This window comes from Charadrius vociferus, unplaced genomic scaffold (genome assembly GCF_000708025.1).
Source record: "Charadrius vociferus isolate BGI_N301 unplaced genomic scaffold, ASM70802v2 scaffold1746, whole genome shotgun sequence".
In the NCBI taxonomy this organism is placed as follows: domain Eukaryota; kingdom Metazoa; phylum Chordata; class Aves; order Charadriiformes; family Charadriidae; genus Charadrius; species Charadrius vociferus.
Window position 1 is genome coordinate 116,724 of NW_009648913.1, and position 15,277 is coordinate 132,000.

Here is a 15,277-nt window from a genome sequence, read left to right on the forward strand (position 1 = left end):
CACCTGCATGGGCTGAGCACAGAAAGCAGCTAATTGTCTGCTCCGCAGCGGAGATGAAAGAAGCTGGTCCTATAACAGGAAAGGCTATTGAACTGCATGAAGGTGGTAAATTATCAGCACTGAAAACCTTTTGAGTTGGTATCTTTACGTGCTCAAAAAGTACATTATTTGTACTGGTATTTACAGCGTACAGAGTCTGATGAAACCAGCGTCTCGTGACATCAATCTTAGGTTTCAGTCCATGTAATTAAGAGGTCAGTAAAACTGAAACTTGTTTTTGAAACTCTATGCCTTGGTGGTGTTTGGGTATTGTTGAAGGGTGTGTTTGGTGAGGACGGGCCCTCTTAATGGCTTTATCTTGGCCCAGCTAACGAGCTGTTTGCGCTGTGATTTGCAGTGGGCAGACTGTAAGAGCAGCCTTGTGTTTGTCCATTTTACTGCTAGCAGTTTCATTTGCAAAGTGCAAGCAGGAGCAGGCTTCTTGCCAGCAACGGCTTCATTCAGATTAGGGCTTTAGTTCAATTATGTCCAATTAACTTTTATTGCAGATAGCAGTGATAATTACTTGCAAGTCAATTTTTTGGCTGTGGTTATCCCAAGGCTAAAGTCTGAGCTTGATGGATTTTAATAACTGAAGTGACGTATAGCTTTTCCTCTTTTTTTCTTCTTTAGGCCTCAATTAGATGAAAGGTCAGAAGCTATGTAAAAATCCATCTTACAATTAAAGCCAACTGTTCTACTCTTCAGCAGATGCGTAGCACTGTGTTTTAAAATAATCTCTTGGGACCGACCTAAAAAAAGGCTTTTTAAACTCTAAGATCATAACCTTGAGCTTGCTGCTGCTTTATCCGAAGAGTGAATTTGATGGAGCTGATGTCACGCAGGGCAGTACCTGCCCGCCTGGAGCCGAGAGCCACCGCCTTCACTTTTTTTACTGCGCTACATCCTGTTCAAAATTGCTCACCTGGAAGCCTTTAGTGGTAGCCCTTGGGCACGAGGAGTGTGATATGAACAATATTCCGTTTAAGTGCTGTTACCCCAAAGCTTCTTCATTTTCTTCCTTGTTGAGCGGTGCTATCCCGGCTCGGGGAGTGGAGCAGAGCTGTGCTGCAGCAGGTGCCTCCTCTCTCCCGAGCACCCCACCTACATTTAAATTCTCTCTGCTTTCCCCTCCGAACTATTTAATTTCATTGCCTGAGTAACATTATAAACAGAGGTCAGCCTAAAAGGTGAAATGGTTTATAAGCAAAATCATAGTTAATTAAACTGCAAGAAGCAAAAATTGATTTTGATGGAAACTGTTGCAGGGCTCTACAAAAGGTCCACCTGAATGCAAAAAGCCAAAAGGTCCTGTGCCGGCAGATGCTGACGGTGCGCTCCACTTGTTACAGAAGGCGACTTTCTATTGTTCAGTCTTCCTATTTATTTATCCCCAAGCACACTCGATGCTATTGTGATTTATTGCCATTTCAAAAGACTACCTCTCTGCGCATTATTTTGCAGTTTTCCATTTATAAAACATTAAGAGGATGTGATACCGGCCGGCGATGAATACAGTGCTAGTTTGGTAATTTTGTTCCAGGAAACGGTAAGATTTATCTCTCGCTCTTCAGCAGTCCTGGGAAAGGGCCATTCTGGTAAGTGCCCAAGAATAAAGAGAGGTTTTAGGGCTGGAGAAAGGCAGGAAGCCTGCAGGATCGGTCTAGACACTGTCAAGCGAGGCACGGCTGACTGGTAGGGATTGTATTGAATGCTGAGGTTGGGGGGGGGGTTCAGCATCTGCAGTTGACACGAACAAATCTTTGAAACCCCTAGATTTTAGGTTAGTTTGCGAGAGGGAAAAAGGAATGAGTTTCATCTGGTCTTGAGCAGCCTGCCAGGGGGTAAATGAGACACTGAGTTTCCCTTGGAGCATGAAAATTGGCCCGGATTCAATTATGTTTCCTGGCAAGCTCTTACAGACGTTTGTACCAAAGAAACTTCACAACCCAAGTTAGTTTTTGGTTTTGTTGCAGCGTTTATATATGCTGAACTTGGAATGTGCCGCGTGCACGTGGGGGTTGCCGTAAATCCCACCAGCGGTTATGGAATTTCACGGGGCTACCTTGTGAATAACGAGGAGAAGTGAAGCGTATCAGTCAGCCACAAGCGCTTAACAACCCTCGCACGGCTTACGGGACCCCAGGGTGCTGGAAACTTGGAATAGTTTGGAGCTTTTCTTTTGTGTGTGGGTAGATGCTCCTGCTTCCTCCCGGCCCCGAGCTTTATGAACAAGCCCGCAGTTAATCGTGGAATTTCAAACATGCGTGTTTACTTTCAGGAACCTAACTTTAAACTTCACCAGCTCGCTTTCGTCTAAACCAGCTCGGTTTCCCATATTTCACTGGCTGGCGATGGTTTGTGGGGAGTGTTTCCTTTGTGTGCTTACCCTGTAAGGCCTCTTGGGAGCTTCAGAGACTGGTGTATTTAAAACCTTGGCAATAACTCTGCATATGTGGTCTGTTTATATAATGATAAAGCTGTGTTAGAGGATTAGAAATTTCCTAGTAGTACCGAGTTGCTTTACACCTAGGTTTTACTCTAGCTTGTAAAAGTCTCCCCTGGCCTGAGGAGCACTAGGTCTAGCAGAAACAAAATTAATCTTTGAATATCAGCCAGAAAATACTATATATATTTAGTCCAGAAAGGCAATATCATGGTAAGTTTTATTGGAATGATTCTTAGCTCTACAGGGAAGGTGTCCCTGGGCGATGGGTGGAGGTGAGTTGTTCCGTCTTACCCCATGAGCCTTGGTGGTGGCAGGACTTACTCTGAAAATCAGTGCAGGGGACGCTGTGCTGCCTGGACCAAAAAACACCCTCGTGTGCAGGTAAGTCTGAACGTAGTAGTCATTGTGGGGATGTGACATTTACCCCCAAATCCCAAGCACTGCAAATCCCTCTTAAGCTTAACGTGCTTTGATTTTATTATTAATAAATCTTAGGAGTAAAAAAATCTGATCATGTGTCTAAACCTGCTAACTATTTCATAGAGCATCGTGCAGTGTGGGCACTGTTAAGACTATATCCTGCAGCCAGATTAGATTAAAATTACTTCAGAGAGGGGTATTTATTTATTTATTCCAATCTAATGATTGTTTTCCTCTAGAAAGGTACTTTATTTTTTTATATATATTTTCAAGACAGCCCATTATGCTGTGTTTGGCAACATACAGAATCAGTTTAAAATACAATTTAAAAACTTTCAAGGTAAGGGGTTTACAGCTGCTCTTCGTTGCTGGGTGTCAAAGCTTAATGCTCTCCAGTTTGCAGCTGACTGGTTCAGATGACAGTGTTGCTGAGCCTGGTAGAGTGCAAGAAATCAGTTCTTGACTCGCTGTGTCCATACCATTTCCCCCAGTAACACGCTGCCCATCCTCGGAGGGGCTGGGGCACAGGGGAGCTTTGCAGGTGCCGGTGCCCACACAAGTTGCTGCCGTGGAGCCAAGTCTGCTGGTGAGAAGTCTTGGCGTGCCAAATTCAGTTTATCTCCTGCTCTGGACTAATTAGAAGCAATAAAGCCAAGCGCAGGGGGGGATGATGGGCCCAGCTGCCTTTGTGTCAAGACCCTGCGCTGCCGACCTGAAACTGTGTGTAACGACAGTTTGAGACAGCATTAATGCTCACGTCAATCCCAAATGTAGTCCATGCTGGGGATTTCGGATCATTTTAGCTGGGTGGTATGTTGGAGTTGTCTGCTTGTGCCGATGGTAAGTCAGGACAGAAAGAAGCAGTCAGGTGCTGAGTATCTCACAGGGAAGTGAACGGGCTTGTTAGTAAAGATCTTTCACATGCATTTGTTTTCAAATACTGAGATCTCGATTTTGAAAAACTATTCATTTCATAGAGAACAAAAATTGGAGCAGGATTTTAATTCTAATACGGAATTCAGCAATGGAGTTACGGTCAGCACTTCTGTATGAGTCTGAATTTCTTTTTTTAATGCTCAGCATTGACCTAGATGGCATCAATTTGATTATTGCAAATCAAGCTAAAAGTATGATTTTATGCATCTACTTAAAATGATTTTTGTAAGTCTAGTATTTCCTTTAAAATTATTACCGCCACACCAGTCTTGTATGAACTTTTGGCGTTGCCAAAAATGATTATTCATGTGCAGGAACAACTTGCCTTTATAGCCCTCTCTGTAACGTTACTCTCTGTATTGGAGCTAAAGCTTCTGTAAATACGTGTTTTGACCTTCAAGGAAATACTCTTGTCTTTTCGCAGAAGCCTGGCTATTCTGAATTGAATGCTGTGACCACTCTTAATCATTTGTTCTCTCTCCTAATGTGCCGTTATCCTGTTTATTGCCGTGTGCGTGGCGCTGAGCCTCTCCGTGGCACTTCAGCAAGAGACTTGCTCAAAGAGTCACAGTGTTCAGGCTGTAATGAGCGTTAATGATGGAGCAGGTGAGCAAAGCCTCCGCATATCTTGCTGTCAGAAATGCTACTTGTTCAGTTCAAGAGCGTGTTGAGTGCAGTGCTGTGCTGCAGAGCGCTTTTCTGTCTTCTGGGGCTGCACACAAACTTGGCATCGGTTAAGTAGTGTTTTAGACACTGAGGTCCTTTGGCCATGCAGGGATGGGAAGTAATCCTGGGCTGGCATCAGACGTTACTGGAGAAAAAGGTAGATGCTTAGGTGAATGTGGGAATGGTGTGTTCTGATGGTTTTCTGACTACAGTGAACGCTCTTAATTTTGTTTGTCTGCTTTTCACTGAGAAATGGGTCTTGTTTTTCCCGGTCTTGTTTTTCCCAGTCTTCTGAAGTTGATGAAATGAGGAAAAAAGGAAAATGCAATTACTATTTTTTCTTGCTGACTGTGAGTGTTTCTGTTGCTTACTCAGGTAGCGCTCTGGCAACTCATAGCGGTTTTGTCTTCTGATGAAAAGGAGCTGGATTGTTGGTTTGTCTTTTTGGTGTTGCTGGGCATGATTTGGGGCAAGAAACTGCTGCCCACTAGCTGTTTGAACAGTGCATACTTAATAGTCATGAATGAATCTCATCTGTAAAGGTCAAACAACTTTTCGGTTCCTAAAGCAATTCCTTTAGGTTGTAGATGTGACAGGTCTTCTGTCATCATTTCTGAACGCCTTCTGAAAGACTCCAAGAACTCCACCTGCAACAGAGGGTGAGAAGAAAATCCAGGTTTCGACCTTTACAACTGCAAATATTGAGTTTATAGTAGTGCAGATAGTAACAATCTCCTAGGGATGAAATGGAGAATGAATGGTTGCGCTGTCGTCTTCTGCGGCTCAGTGAGGTTGTGTGTTGTTTCTCATGGCACTGAGTCACTGTTCCTTTGAGCAGTTGGGGTGAACGGGCAATAGCATGGAGTGGTCAAGCTGACATTCAGTGTGCAAAATTATTTTTAATTGTTAGTCACACTGTCACCCAATGGGCTCAGTCAGCTTTTGAGAGCACTTGCACAGTGAAGATGCAGAAGTTTTCATAAATGAATAGTTGCACAAGATTTCTTGGCCATTGGTTTGATCAGCCTTTGCGTGTTGAACCGAGAAGATGCATACGAACATGGAGCGAATGAATTACGCACAGTGAGTAATTGCTGTGCTGCGAGTAAGCTGTTTGCTGTGTTGGCACGGGTGCTCCTTGGGCTGTCTGACTTTGTGACGGTGGTCTGAGATTAGGTTTCAAATTGAAGTCTTTAAAACGTCTCTGCAAAGAATCGGCTTTTGGAGCTTTCTGGAGCACGAAGGCAGTGGTGCTATCCAGGACGTTGCTGTGTCGGGTATCCTCAGCAGGTTTCATTCACATCGCTTAGGCAGTCCTCAACAGTGCCACTCTTTCAGAAGTGATCTCAGTGGGGTTTCTGCATCTGTGGCTTCTCGTGCTGGTCTCGAGCTTTCTGCTTCACCTGTCTTGATCTTTGAGTACCTCCCCAGTTGTTTTAATTGGGGTATTGAAACAATGACTGAAATTAAACCAGCCTATAACTTTTGAAGCCTTCAACTCTTCCCATGTTTTGAGGGCCATATAACAAGCCCCAAGCCCTTTCAAGCTGCTCCTTAGGTGTTTTGGCAAAAGCACTCCCTCTATAGCAGTGCTGGTGCTCGTGGAGATCTGGGCAAGGAGGAGAAGTCAACTGATTCCTCTAGCTTGGTGCTGCCGCCCTGTTTCCTAGAGCTTTCCGCAGTGCTCGTGGCTGGCTGTGGCTTGCCCCAGTAGCTGTGGCAGGGGGGAATTGAGTCAGGGCTTGGACCGGATGGTCTCCAGAGACCTTGTTCCAACTCAAGTTTCTCTCCGTAATCCAAGTAACGTTGGGAGACTTTGAGTCTGAGTTAGCTTTGTTGCTGGAACCCCTCCACATATCTGTACGCCGATGATGGGATTTGAGGGTAGCAGCAGTGTCTATATACAAAAGAGCTTTAGTGCTCCGTGCATTCATTTAGAGGTTTGATTTAATAACGCCGAACCTCTGCAGCAGAGGATGGTGGACCTCTGCAGCTCCTTTGTGCAGAAGGCTCGTCTTGCTGTTTGTCTAACCCAGAGCCGCACAGGTTAGCGAGTCTCCTGTGAAATGAAGGAAGTTGTAGCCATTCATCTTTCAGCCTAATGGACCACAGAAATTACAAGCTGTAGCATGCAGCTTAATCTTGCCACAAGGCAGAGTGCTGCATACTTTGCCTTCAATTTATGCATGCCATGCCTTTTTATTAAATGTAAAAGAGCAGTTGACAGGATTACTCCAGAGGACTTCCTTTGGCTATACCTGGTAGATAGCCAGCGCATTTCAATATATAGTAAAATGAATGATGGTGGTTTCTTTACCATTCCTAACAGCCACCTTTGAAATTTGAGGACAGAGTTATGGACTATCCTCTGTGTGTCAAGCAGCAGAAGAGAGCGAGACGGCTATTTTAGCCTTAACCCTGCAGATGACCCACTTCTTGAAGTATTTCAGTTGCCGTTACGAGATGCAGTGAGGGCCGGAGAAGCAGTTGCGTGTCTGTGCTTGGTCAGGCCTTCACCCAGAGATGGCTCTTTGCCGCTTTCTTTTCTGTGTTCCTCCTTGTATTATAACTTTGAATTGTCTCTCTGTTGTTGCAGTGTGCAGAGGAGTGAATGCCCCATGTTGTGTTAGTGCCTGTCTGCCATGCTGGCCTGTCTGCCAGGACCAGGTGACCTCTCCTTTCAGCTTCTTTCTTACACGCAGATGAACACTGGACTTCAGAAATGTGAGTGACGTTTTGTCTGCAGGATGTGGTTAACTGTTAAATCTGGCTCTGGTACAGCTGTGACATAAACATTTAGGATACAGTGGAAAAACTATTTAATGTTAGAGTCTTTCTTTTGTTATGCCTTCAAGGCATCCATCAGTAATGGCTCTGAGAAATCGCTGTGGAGGTTCACGTGTGTGCAGCAAGCTCTCCCCCCTTCCTGGCTTTATAAAGGTTAATTTTAACCACAGCAAGATGAAATGCAAGTGAGGTTCCTGTGAGATTTGTGCCTCTTTGCTGCAAACATTTTGTGCTAAAAGTGTGTCAGCTGACTTGTTTTCTTAACACAACTTTTTCCTGACTCTTCTTCACTTCCATTCGTTTAATTACTCGTAGACACCAATAAAAGTTGGATCAGGCTAATGCAAACCTTTTGAGGTCAGCAGCTCTGTTGTTCTACATACCTGGGGCATATACTGCAAATATTAGCGATCTAGCCCAAATTACTAAAGTTCAAAGTTTCCGTCGTCTTTCTGATGTCTCTTTGGTGCTTCTGAAAATATGTCTGCAGAGTACTCTGACAATTCTTTTTTTTTTTTTTTTCTAACTTCAGTCATTTTTTTGATAGTTGTACTAGTATTTTTAAGAAGAATTTAAGCTTGGGAATATAAGTTTACTGGCTAGGGATTTTTTTTTTTTAAAATCGTACTGTCTCCTCTTTATCACTGCAGTTGCACATTGATTGTTCAGCTGATATTTCAGAAATACCAAGGTTTCTATGAAAGATCTGTGTACTTGGTTCTTAGGGCTGTGACCTGTCTCTTGTATTTGAAATGCGCATTGGGAGATCTCTGTACCCTCAGTTTGCTGATGGACTCGTTGCTCTTCAAAAGCAAGTAATTTACACTGCAGTTATAGCTAAAATTGTTATTATGTTAAGACTTGTGGTGCTACTGAAAATAGGTAAGATAATTTTCCAATTACGGGTGACATGGTTAAGTCCTGCCGGAGGTGAAGGATGCCGTTCACGTACACATGTGTGCTCCCCCCCAGCACTTGCATAGCGCTTTTGCCGACTCCTCGGGCTTGGTAATTGGAACGGACTTCCTTAGATGGTGTGAAACTGGACGTTCCCCTCCTTTCTCTTTTCCATTTCCAGTTCAAGCTTTGCTGACCGAAACTTATTTTTTTTTTCAAAAGGTAGGCTGTTGTGTCCAGAACATGACTTGGTCTTTGCCTCTCGTGAAGTTTCTTTGGTGGATCGGAATGCTTAGTTCTGAAAGCAAATTGTTGAGGTTCACATGAAGGTAGCTGTACATAAATCAGGTATTTGCTAATTACACTTTTACGAGGCAGCATGCTGGTATGTGGGCAGTTTCTTAACCTGATCGTACCTGATGCTGTTTCTGAGAACTGCGTATCCCCACGCCGAAAGCATTGCTGTATCTTGCTTAGTGAGGAGCTTCGGGTACTGCGTTTAAAAGAATTTAGGACATAAAGTAGCTGGCAGGCACTGGCTGGCAGTGGTAATGCTCAGCTGTTCCAGTTTGTTCTGATTTATATGGAAAATGAAACTGCTCGTACAGACCTTGCTCACCCCTGCTGCAGATGTGTGTAAGATTAATTGGTGCGTTTCCCTCCATACTGTATATGCACAAGTAGTCTAGCCCCTGGCCAAAGGAAAGCTGAGTTAATGAGCATTTTTAATGAATGGTGACTTGTGACTTTTGATGGGGGGTTGGAAGTGGGCTTTAATAATAGTGCTGTTGCTTTTGTAAAAGGCACAGAACTCCACATGATAGCCTTTATTCAGACTTACAGTGTTTGTATTAATAATTTTTTAAGTGTAGTTTTCTGGATCAGACTTTTTATTAACACTTAAAAATCTACATTAGCTCAATGATGGTGGTTTTTTTTTCTTATTCACTTGCAAATAAGAGGCATTCTTCTTAAAGATGGTTTGTGCAGTAGGGTTTTTGTAGATTAATATGCACGTATTTTCCCCCTTAGAAATTGATCACTCCAGGGCTTCCCGTCTTGGTATTTTTCTTTGAATTCCAACCTACATCACAGGAAGGGCTAGCCCTGAAATTCGTCCTTATGCACGCAGGGGATTTCTCACTGACTCCGTATTGATATTCTCTCCTTCCTCCCAGTGATTCCAGTATAAATCTGACCAGTCAGTTGGGATACGTGAGGTTAGACTGTTCAGGCATTGTCCGCAGCCGCTGTTGGATGTAGCAGCAGTGCCTGGGAGGAAAAAAGGTGATTTTTGTGACAGTGGTGCAAAGTCAAGGTGAAAGGTGCTTCTTGGAGAGCTTTGGGCGTGAGGGACAAAAGAGAAGAGCAGGTTGGGACTGAATATGGGGTCATCAGCTAAAATCCGAGTCTTTTCTAGGGGTGAGGGTGGAGAAACTGCTGCAGTTGAGATTTTTATGTGGAAGATGGGCACAGCTGTTTTTCGCTTGTCCGGATGTGGATGCTCTCATTAGGGTAGGAATCCTGAAGGCCTGTATGTGTTTTCTTTAATGTTAATAAAAATTTAACCATAGGCAGTTTTAATAGCAGGGGGGTTTAAAGCCTTAATGTGAAATGCGCTTAAAAGATGTTACATTAGTGCTGAGGTGAGGCAGAGAAATACATCTCATTTCATGATAAAAATAGCTCCAGCGGTGAGACGTGCACAGGAATGTGACCAGATGAATTGGTTGCCACGGGATTAGCAGGAGTGTGAACTTGCAACACGCCAATTTATAGGAGTAATTGCTCATATGCACGCTTTACCTTATAGTAAACATGAGATAATTACTTTACAACAAAAATAATCTGCCTTGCATTCACCATTAGGTAACTTTGTAGAGCTCATCCCGTTGTTTTCTTAATGTATCTTGTTCATCTGCCATCCTCCTCATCATTTTATGGCCTGATCCAGAATTCTTGCACTTGTGGTATTCTAATACCGGTATTTTCTTTCAGTCTGTTCTAGATGGTTTTCCATTCGCTTAGTAACCAGACCTAATTGTTCTTTGCTGGTTTGTAGGATATTTGTATGGTATATTCAGGCTCTTGCTCGCCCTGTAATGCCTTTCTCCTTTCTCCTAATTCTTTGCTGCCTTAATTATTCCAGTCGTTGAATCCTGCCTGTGGAACTACTAGCAAAGCAAATTTAAGCAGCACGTTGGGGCGCTCAGAAATGCATCACCTTGGTTGGGCCTAAGTAGAACGTCTGAAACGTCCGTAGTAAAAGGAGCATAATCTCAGCTGTACGCAAAACGGGCTCTGTTTGAAATGGTGGTCGGTTTCAGAAGATCCTGTCCAAGGGATTTAAGATACGGTTTGCCATTTGGTAGGATACCAAACTTGATGTTGGTGCAACATTTAAGTTTAACTGAGAGGTTATTTTCTCTCTTCAGAGGAAGGAGTTCTTTCACATTCAGGCTTACAGATGTGTTGTAACTGATAGGCACAGCCTGTTTAAACGTTGATGTTCTAGCTGCTTTCTAAAAGCTTCCATAGCAGTTCCCATGTAACAGAAAAATAGGTGCTTGGATAAAGGAGTATTTAGCGTATCTGTTCCGTGTTTATATTTACCACCTAATTTGCTAATATGCCTATAGAAATGTAAACCAGGCTGGGAAATTTTGATGGTAAAGGTGTCTTAAAGTATCTACTTAATTTTTCATTTGAAAAGAAAAGCTTTATGCGACAATGGCCACAACTGTAACATAAACCGTAATACAGACAGGAGTGGATGCCTTTGTCCGTTGTTGATGGTTCTTCTCTGATTCATGGTGAGTGGCAAGGGTCATTTCTTGGGGAAGAAACAGAATTTGATGAGCGTGGGCAATGCTAAAAATAAAGGTTGGGAGTTCATGAAGGCCTTGGCTGTTGAGGCAAGGTAGTACTGGCAAACTCCATTCAGAGGCTCTTCTCTCCGTTAGGAGCATAGCAGCTCGCTCAAAAGGACAGGCAGAAACCACCCGCCTGCAGCAGCAGGTCCAGGGATGTGAACAGAGAGGATGTTCAGGTTGATATCAAATAAGCGTTTCCTTTGATTAAGAGAAAGGGTGGCGTGTGCCGGTGTTTGGACAGCACAGAGAGGTAAGAGTGTAACCGGCGCTGTGGTACATGCTGTGCTAGAGATGCAAGACAGCCTGCTTGCAAAGCTTTTTATTTCACAGAAGATATTTTTATTATTTCTATAATTATCCTTTCTTTTAGTAGCCATCCTATTTTCCATTTTCTGGCCCTTACTTTCTGAAAGTGAGTGCTCTTAGAGCAGTGCTGCTCTCCTTCCCCTGCGAAGACTTGAAGCTGCAGGATGCAAAGAGGGAGAGACGGCTGCTGCTCAGACTTGAGCTGTATTCAGGTTTTTGGAGGCAATTTGCTTGAAAGAATCAGAGGTGAATTTTCAAGAGGAGGGGCTGTTTGGCTGCGAGCATCGAGCTCTTTATGGAAGCATTAGATTTCCTTGGGTCAGAGGGCCAGATGTGGGGCCGGGGTGCTCTCGGGCTCTGGAGGAGCTGGATGCCGTGTTTCCCATTCTTTCAGCACAGCAGCAGATGGCATGGGGATACTGAAAATTTTCGCAAAAAAGATGGGTGTTTTTTTCCAGTAAACTGTTTGTAAGGGGGGGGGGACACGGGAATCAAGCAAAAGCAAAATCGGATTGTCAAAGCTACAAGCCGTTATTTGAAGATTATAAAATCACTTCTAAAGCAGTAGTCCCATAGGAGTTCAGCAGCAGAGCTGTGGCAGGGAAACGGCCCAACTCTCTGCTTGGAATGCGATTATAGCGAGAGAGGCCCAAGCATTTCCCTAGATTTCTGAAGCTGCTAAAGCAGTTCGAGCTTGTAGGCAAGGTAGGTATCCAGTAAATCGGAGTAAGTGAAACCACAGCCCTGTCTCCAGAAGTCTTTTGTCTGTGTCTGGGGAGTGGCATGTTTTTAATCTTGTGGAGTAGTCACGTAATTTTGCTGTGTGATACGAGGGTGCTGTCCTTAGCAAGGTGCCACACTGAAAATTCAGCTGAAGAAATAATTGCAAGCCATAAAATGATGCACGTGTAGCCTCCTTCCATTTGCTGAACTTGGACTGACAAGGGCTTCCTAATGGACAAAAAGACACTCAAAGTGCTTTCAGATGTCTAGAAAAGAACTCAGATGTAAATGGAGGCTTGAGCTGAAGTGCTTCAGATGGTTCCCACCTCAGCATTACACGGGTTTAATGTTTAATTCATAACTTTCTGATTTCTGAATTACACGGTAAAGCTACTGAGAATGGCTTGAAGAGCCATGGGGAGGCAGCCTTAAATTAAGAGAATAGAAACTAACCCACCACCGCAAGCCGTAAGAAATATTTCAAGCTGGAGACAATCCGATGTTTATAGCATGTTACCTGTTTTTCTCCAACTGTAAACGTAACTCTGATCAAAACACTGGTTTCGTTTTGCTCTCCTGGGCAGGTCTTGCCTTAAGCTGAAGTGGGGGTTGTGTTGGTCACCAGGTAATAAAGGGAATGAGGTACCTGGTACACAATCTGCTGGTCTGGGAAGATGAAGTTCTGGCCTCTTGATTCCTTGGAGATTTTCTACCCTTGTTTTGCAGTTGTCTTGCCCTGGGGTTGATCCCTTGCTTACCAGAATCGCTATTGACGAATTTCCTTTCTCCACAGGGGACACTACACAGAAAATGAGATCTGCACAGTATCCTACCCCAGCAGAATTGGATGCTTATGCTAAGAAGGTCGCCAACAATCCACTGACTATAAAAATTTTTCCAAACAGTGTCAAGGTTCCCCAGAGGAAACACATACGTCGTACTGTGAACGGACTTGATACTTCGGGCCAGAGGTACAGTCCTTACCCGTCTCAGGCCACCACGAAAACAGGCCTGCTGGCGATAGTCAAATCTCCAGCGAAAGGAATTATCAAAGACTTTGACGGGACACGCACACGTCTGCTGCCGGAAGCGATGATGAATCCCCCTTCCACACCATACGTTGCACCTAGCACTTTAACCCACCCCCAGGCGCTTGCTCGCCAGCAGGCTCTCCAGCATGCACAGACTTTGCCGCACCCCCAGAGTATACCGCAGCCACAGACTTTGCAGCACCCTCAGGGTATACCACAGCCACAAAGCTTACCGCACCCTCAGGGGATACCGCAGCCGCAGACGCTGCCGCACCCTCAGAATATGCAGCAGCCGCAGGGCTTGCAGCATCCTCAGACCATGGCACACCAGACTCTGCAGCACCCCCCGAATCCTTTGCTGCAGCCAGGTTTACATGGAAGCAGAAAGATGCCGGATGCAGACGCGCCGCCGAATGTGACCGTGTCTACCTCAACCATTCCCCTCTCTATGGCTGCCACCCTGCAGCAGAACCAGCCACCGGACCTGAGCAGCATTGTGCACCAGATTAACCAGTTCTGCCAGGCCAGAGCTGGCATTAGCACTACCTCAGTGTGTGAGGGACAGATTGCAAACCCCAGCCCTATAAGTCGCAACCTGCTTATCAATGCAAGTACCAGGGTATCTACTCACAATGTCCCTACACCCATGCCTTCCTGTGTAGTAAACCCTGTAGATCATGCTGCTGCTGCTATTCCTCCTGCCTCTGTTAATGTGCCCATGGTGAATATTAACAGGGTGCCGCCCGCCTACCAGAACGAAATCAAATCGGTTGCGTGGAACCAGCACCAGCTTGCGCATCTGCAGCAAATGTGTGGGGATGCTGCTGGGCCTGCTGGACTCGCAGGGAAGCACCCTCAGAGAGAGATCGCAGGGCAGAGTTTTCCTGGCAAAACTTCAAACTACCCTCAAGAACTGTGCATGGGCCAGTCGTTCAGCTTGAAGCCCCCCATCGAGAAGCCTACGCCTTCTCCGCCTGTGAATGGGTTGCAGGGACCCTTGCCATACACCAATGGGCACTATTTCCAGCCCATCTGGAATAACATTCTGCCCACGCCCAACAGTGACAGCTCTGGGTCCCAGGACCTCGCCATGCCTTTCCACGGGGGACAGCCGGCAGGAGCGCCGCTAGATTGTGCAGGAGGAACTCATTACAGAGCTGGAGCTGGCCCATCCAGCCAGAATAATGTGATGCAGACCATGGATTACCTAAGCGGGGACTTCCAGCAGTCCTGCTTCAGAGATCAGAGCATGGCCGTGCTGGGAAAAGTCCATCGGCCTCCCATGAACCGAGCACCTGAACCAACCGATAGTCGAAATCTTCATATTCAACACCCAGGGTATAGATAGGCTGCAGTCACTTTCACAGACAAAATTATAGGTTTAGTCTTAATTTTAATTATTAAGCAAGGCATTTTTAACTTGCAAACTTGTGTGATCATTATAGTAACCATTGGAAGAAGACATACTGTATATTTAAAAGCTTTGCCTACGTGTTGTCTATCTCCTTTATGCATCAAATATTTAACATGCCTTTTGTTTCAAAGAATTTCATTACACTACTTCACGCCACAGCTGTTTCCTCACCGCAGAATCCCCTTTGTGCAGCTTTTGCCTTCTGCTTAGTAGCTCCTTGCTGGACTGATGTTGAGTTGCTGCAGGGTTTCGCAGTTGCATCTGTTCGCCAGCTCCGTCAAGAGCGAGGTAGCGTAGCTGCTTAAATTTCCATCTCAATTTCCTCTGAAGATTAAGAGCAACAGAATTTGTCAGGAAGCAGGGCTCATTTTCAACTCCAAAGCCCATTTCATTAATGCATTAAACGTTGACCATTTGCACTGTCTAGAGGCCTATTTAATTGAAAAAGAAGCCTACATTTGAAAAGAGCTAGTAGGGTATGTATTTAGGCATTAATATAGGAAGAAGCTTTTCAGCTGTTTCTTGCCGAGACGCCCACGTTTATCGTTTAGACTTTGTCCGAAGTCAAAAGTCTCTGGCAGATTTTTCTGACGCTCTTTTTTTTTTTTTTTTTTTTTGGCGGACAGGGTATGGAGGAGGGGGGAATGGCGGTTTTAGGACGTAGGCAGCATAGCTGCTGTAAGTACCTGCCTTTTTTTCTGCATTGCATTTCCCTTCTCTGCTCCCCTCTCGCCAG

General features: G+C 44.7%; 1 protein-coding gene across 1 annotated transcript; it reads left to right on the forward strand.

Annotated features, from left to right (window-relative positions):
• The first annotated feature begins 7,106 nt into the window (after positions 1 to 7,106).
• FAM222B (family with sequence similarity 222, member B) lies at positions 7,107 to 15,058 on the forward strand. The gene is made up of 2 exons (XM_009887235.1): positions 7,107 to 7,234; positions 12,890 to 15,058. Exons 1-2 carry the CDS (start codon positions 7,153 to 7,155, stop codon positions 14,473 to 14,475), a joined length of 1,668 nt encoding a protein of 555 aa, XP_009885537.1. The 5' UTR covers positions 7,107 to 7,152; the 3' UTR covers positions 14,476 to 15,058.
• The last annotated feature ends 219 nt before the right edge of the window (positions 15,059 to 15,277 follow it).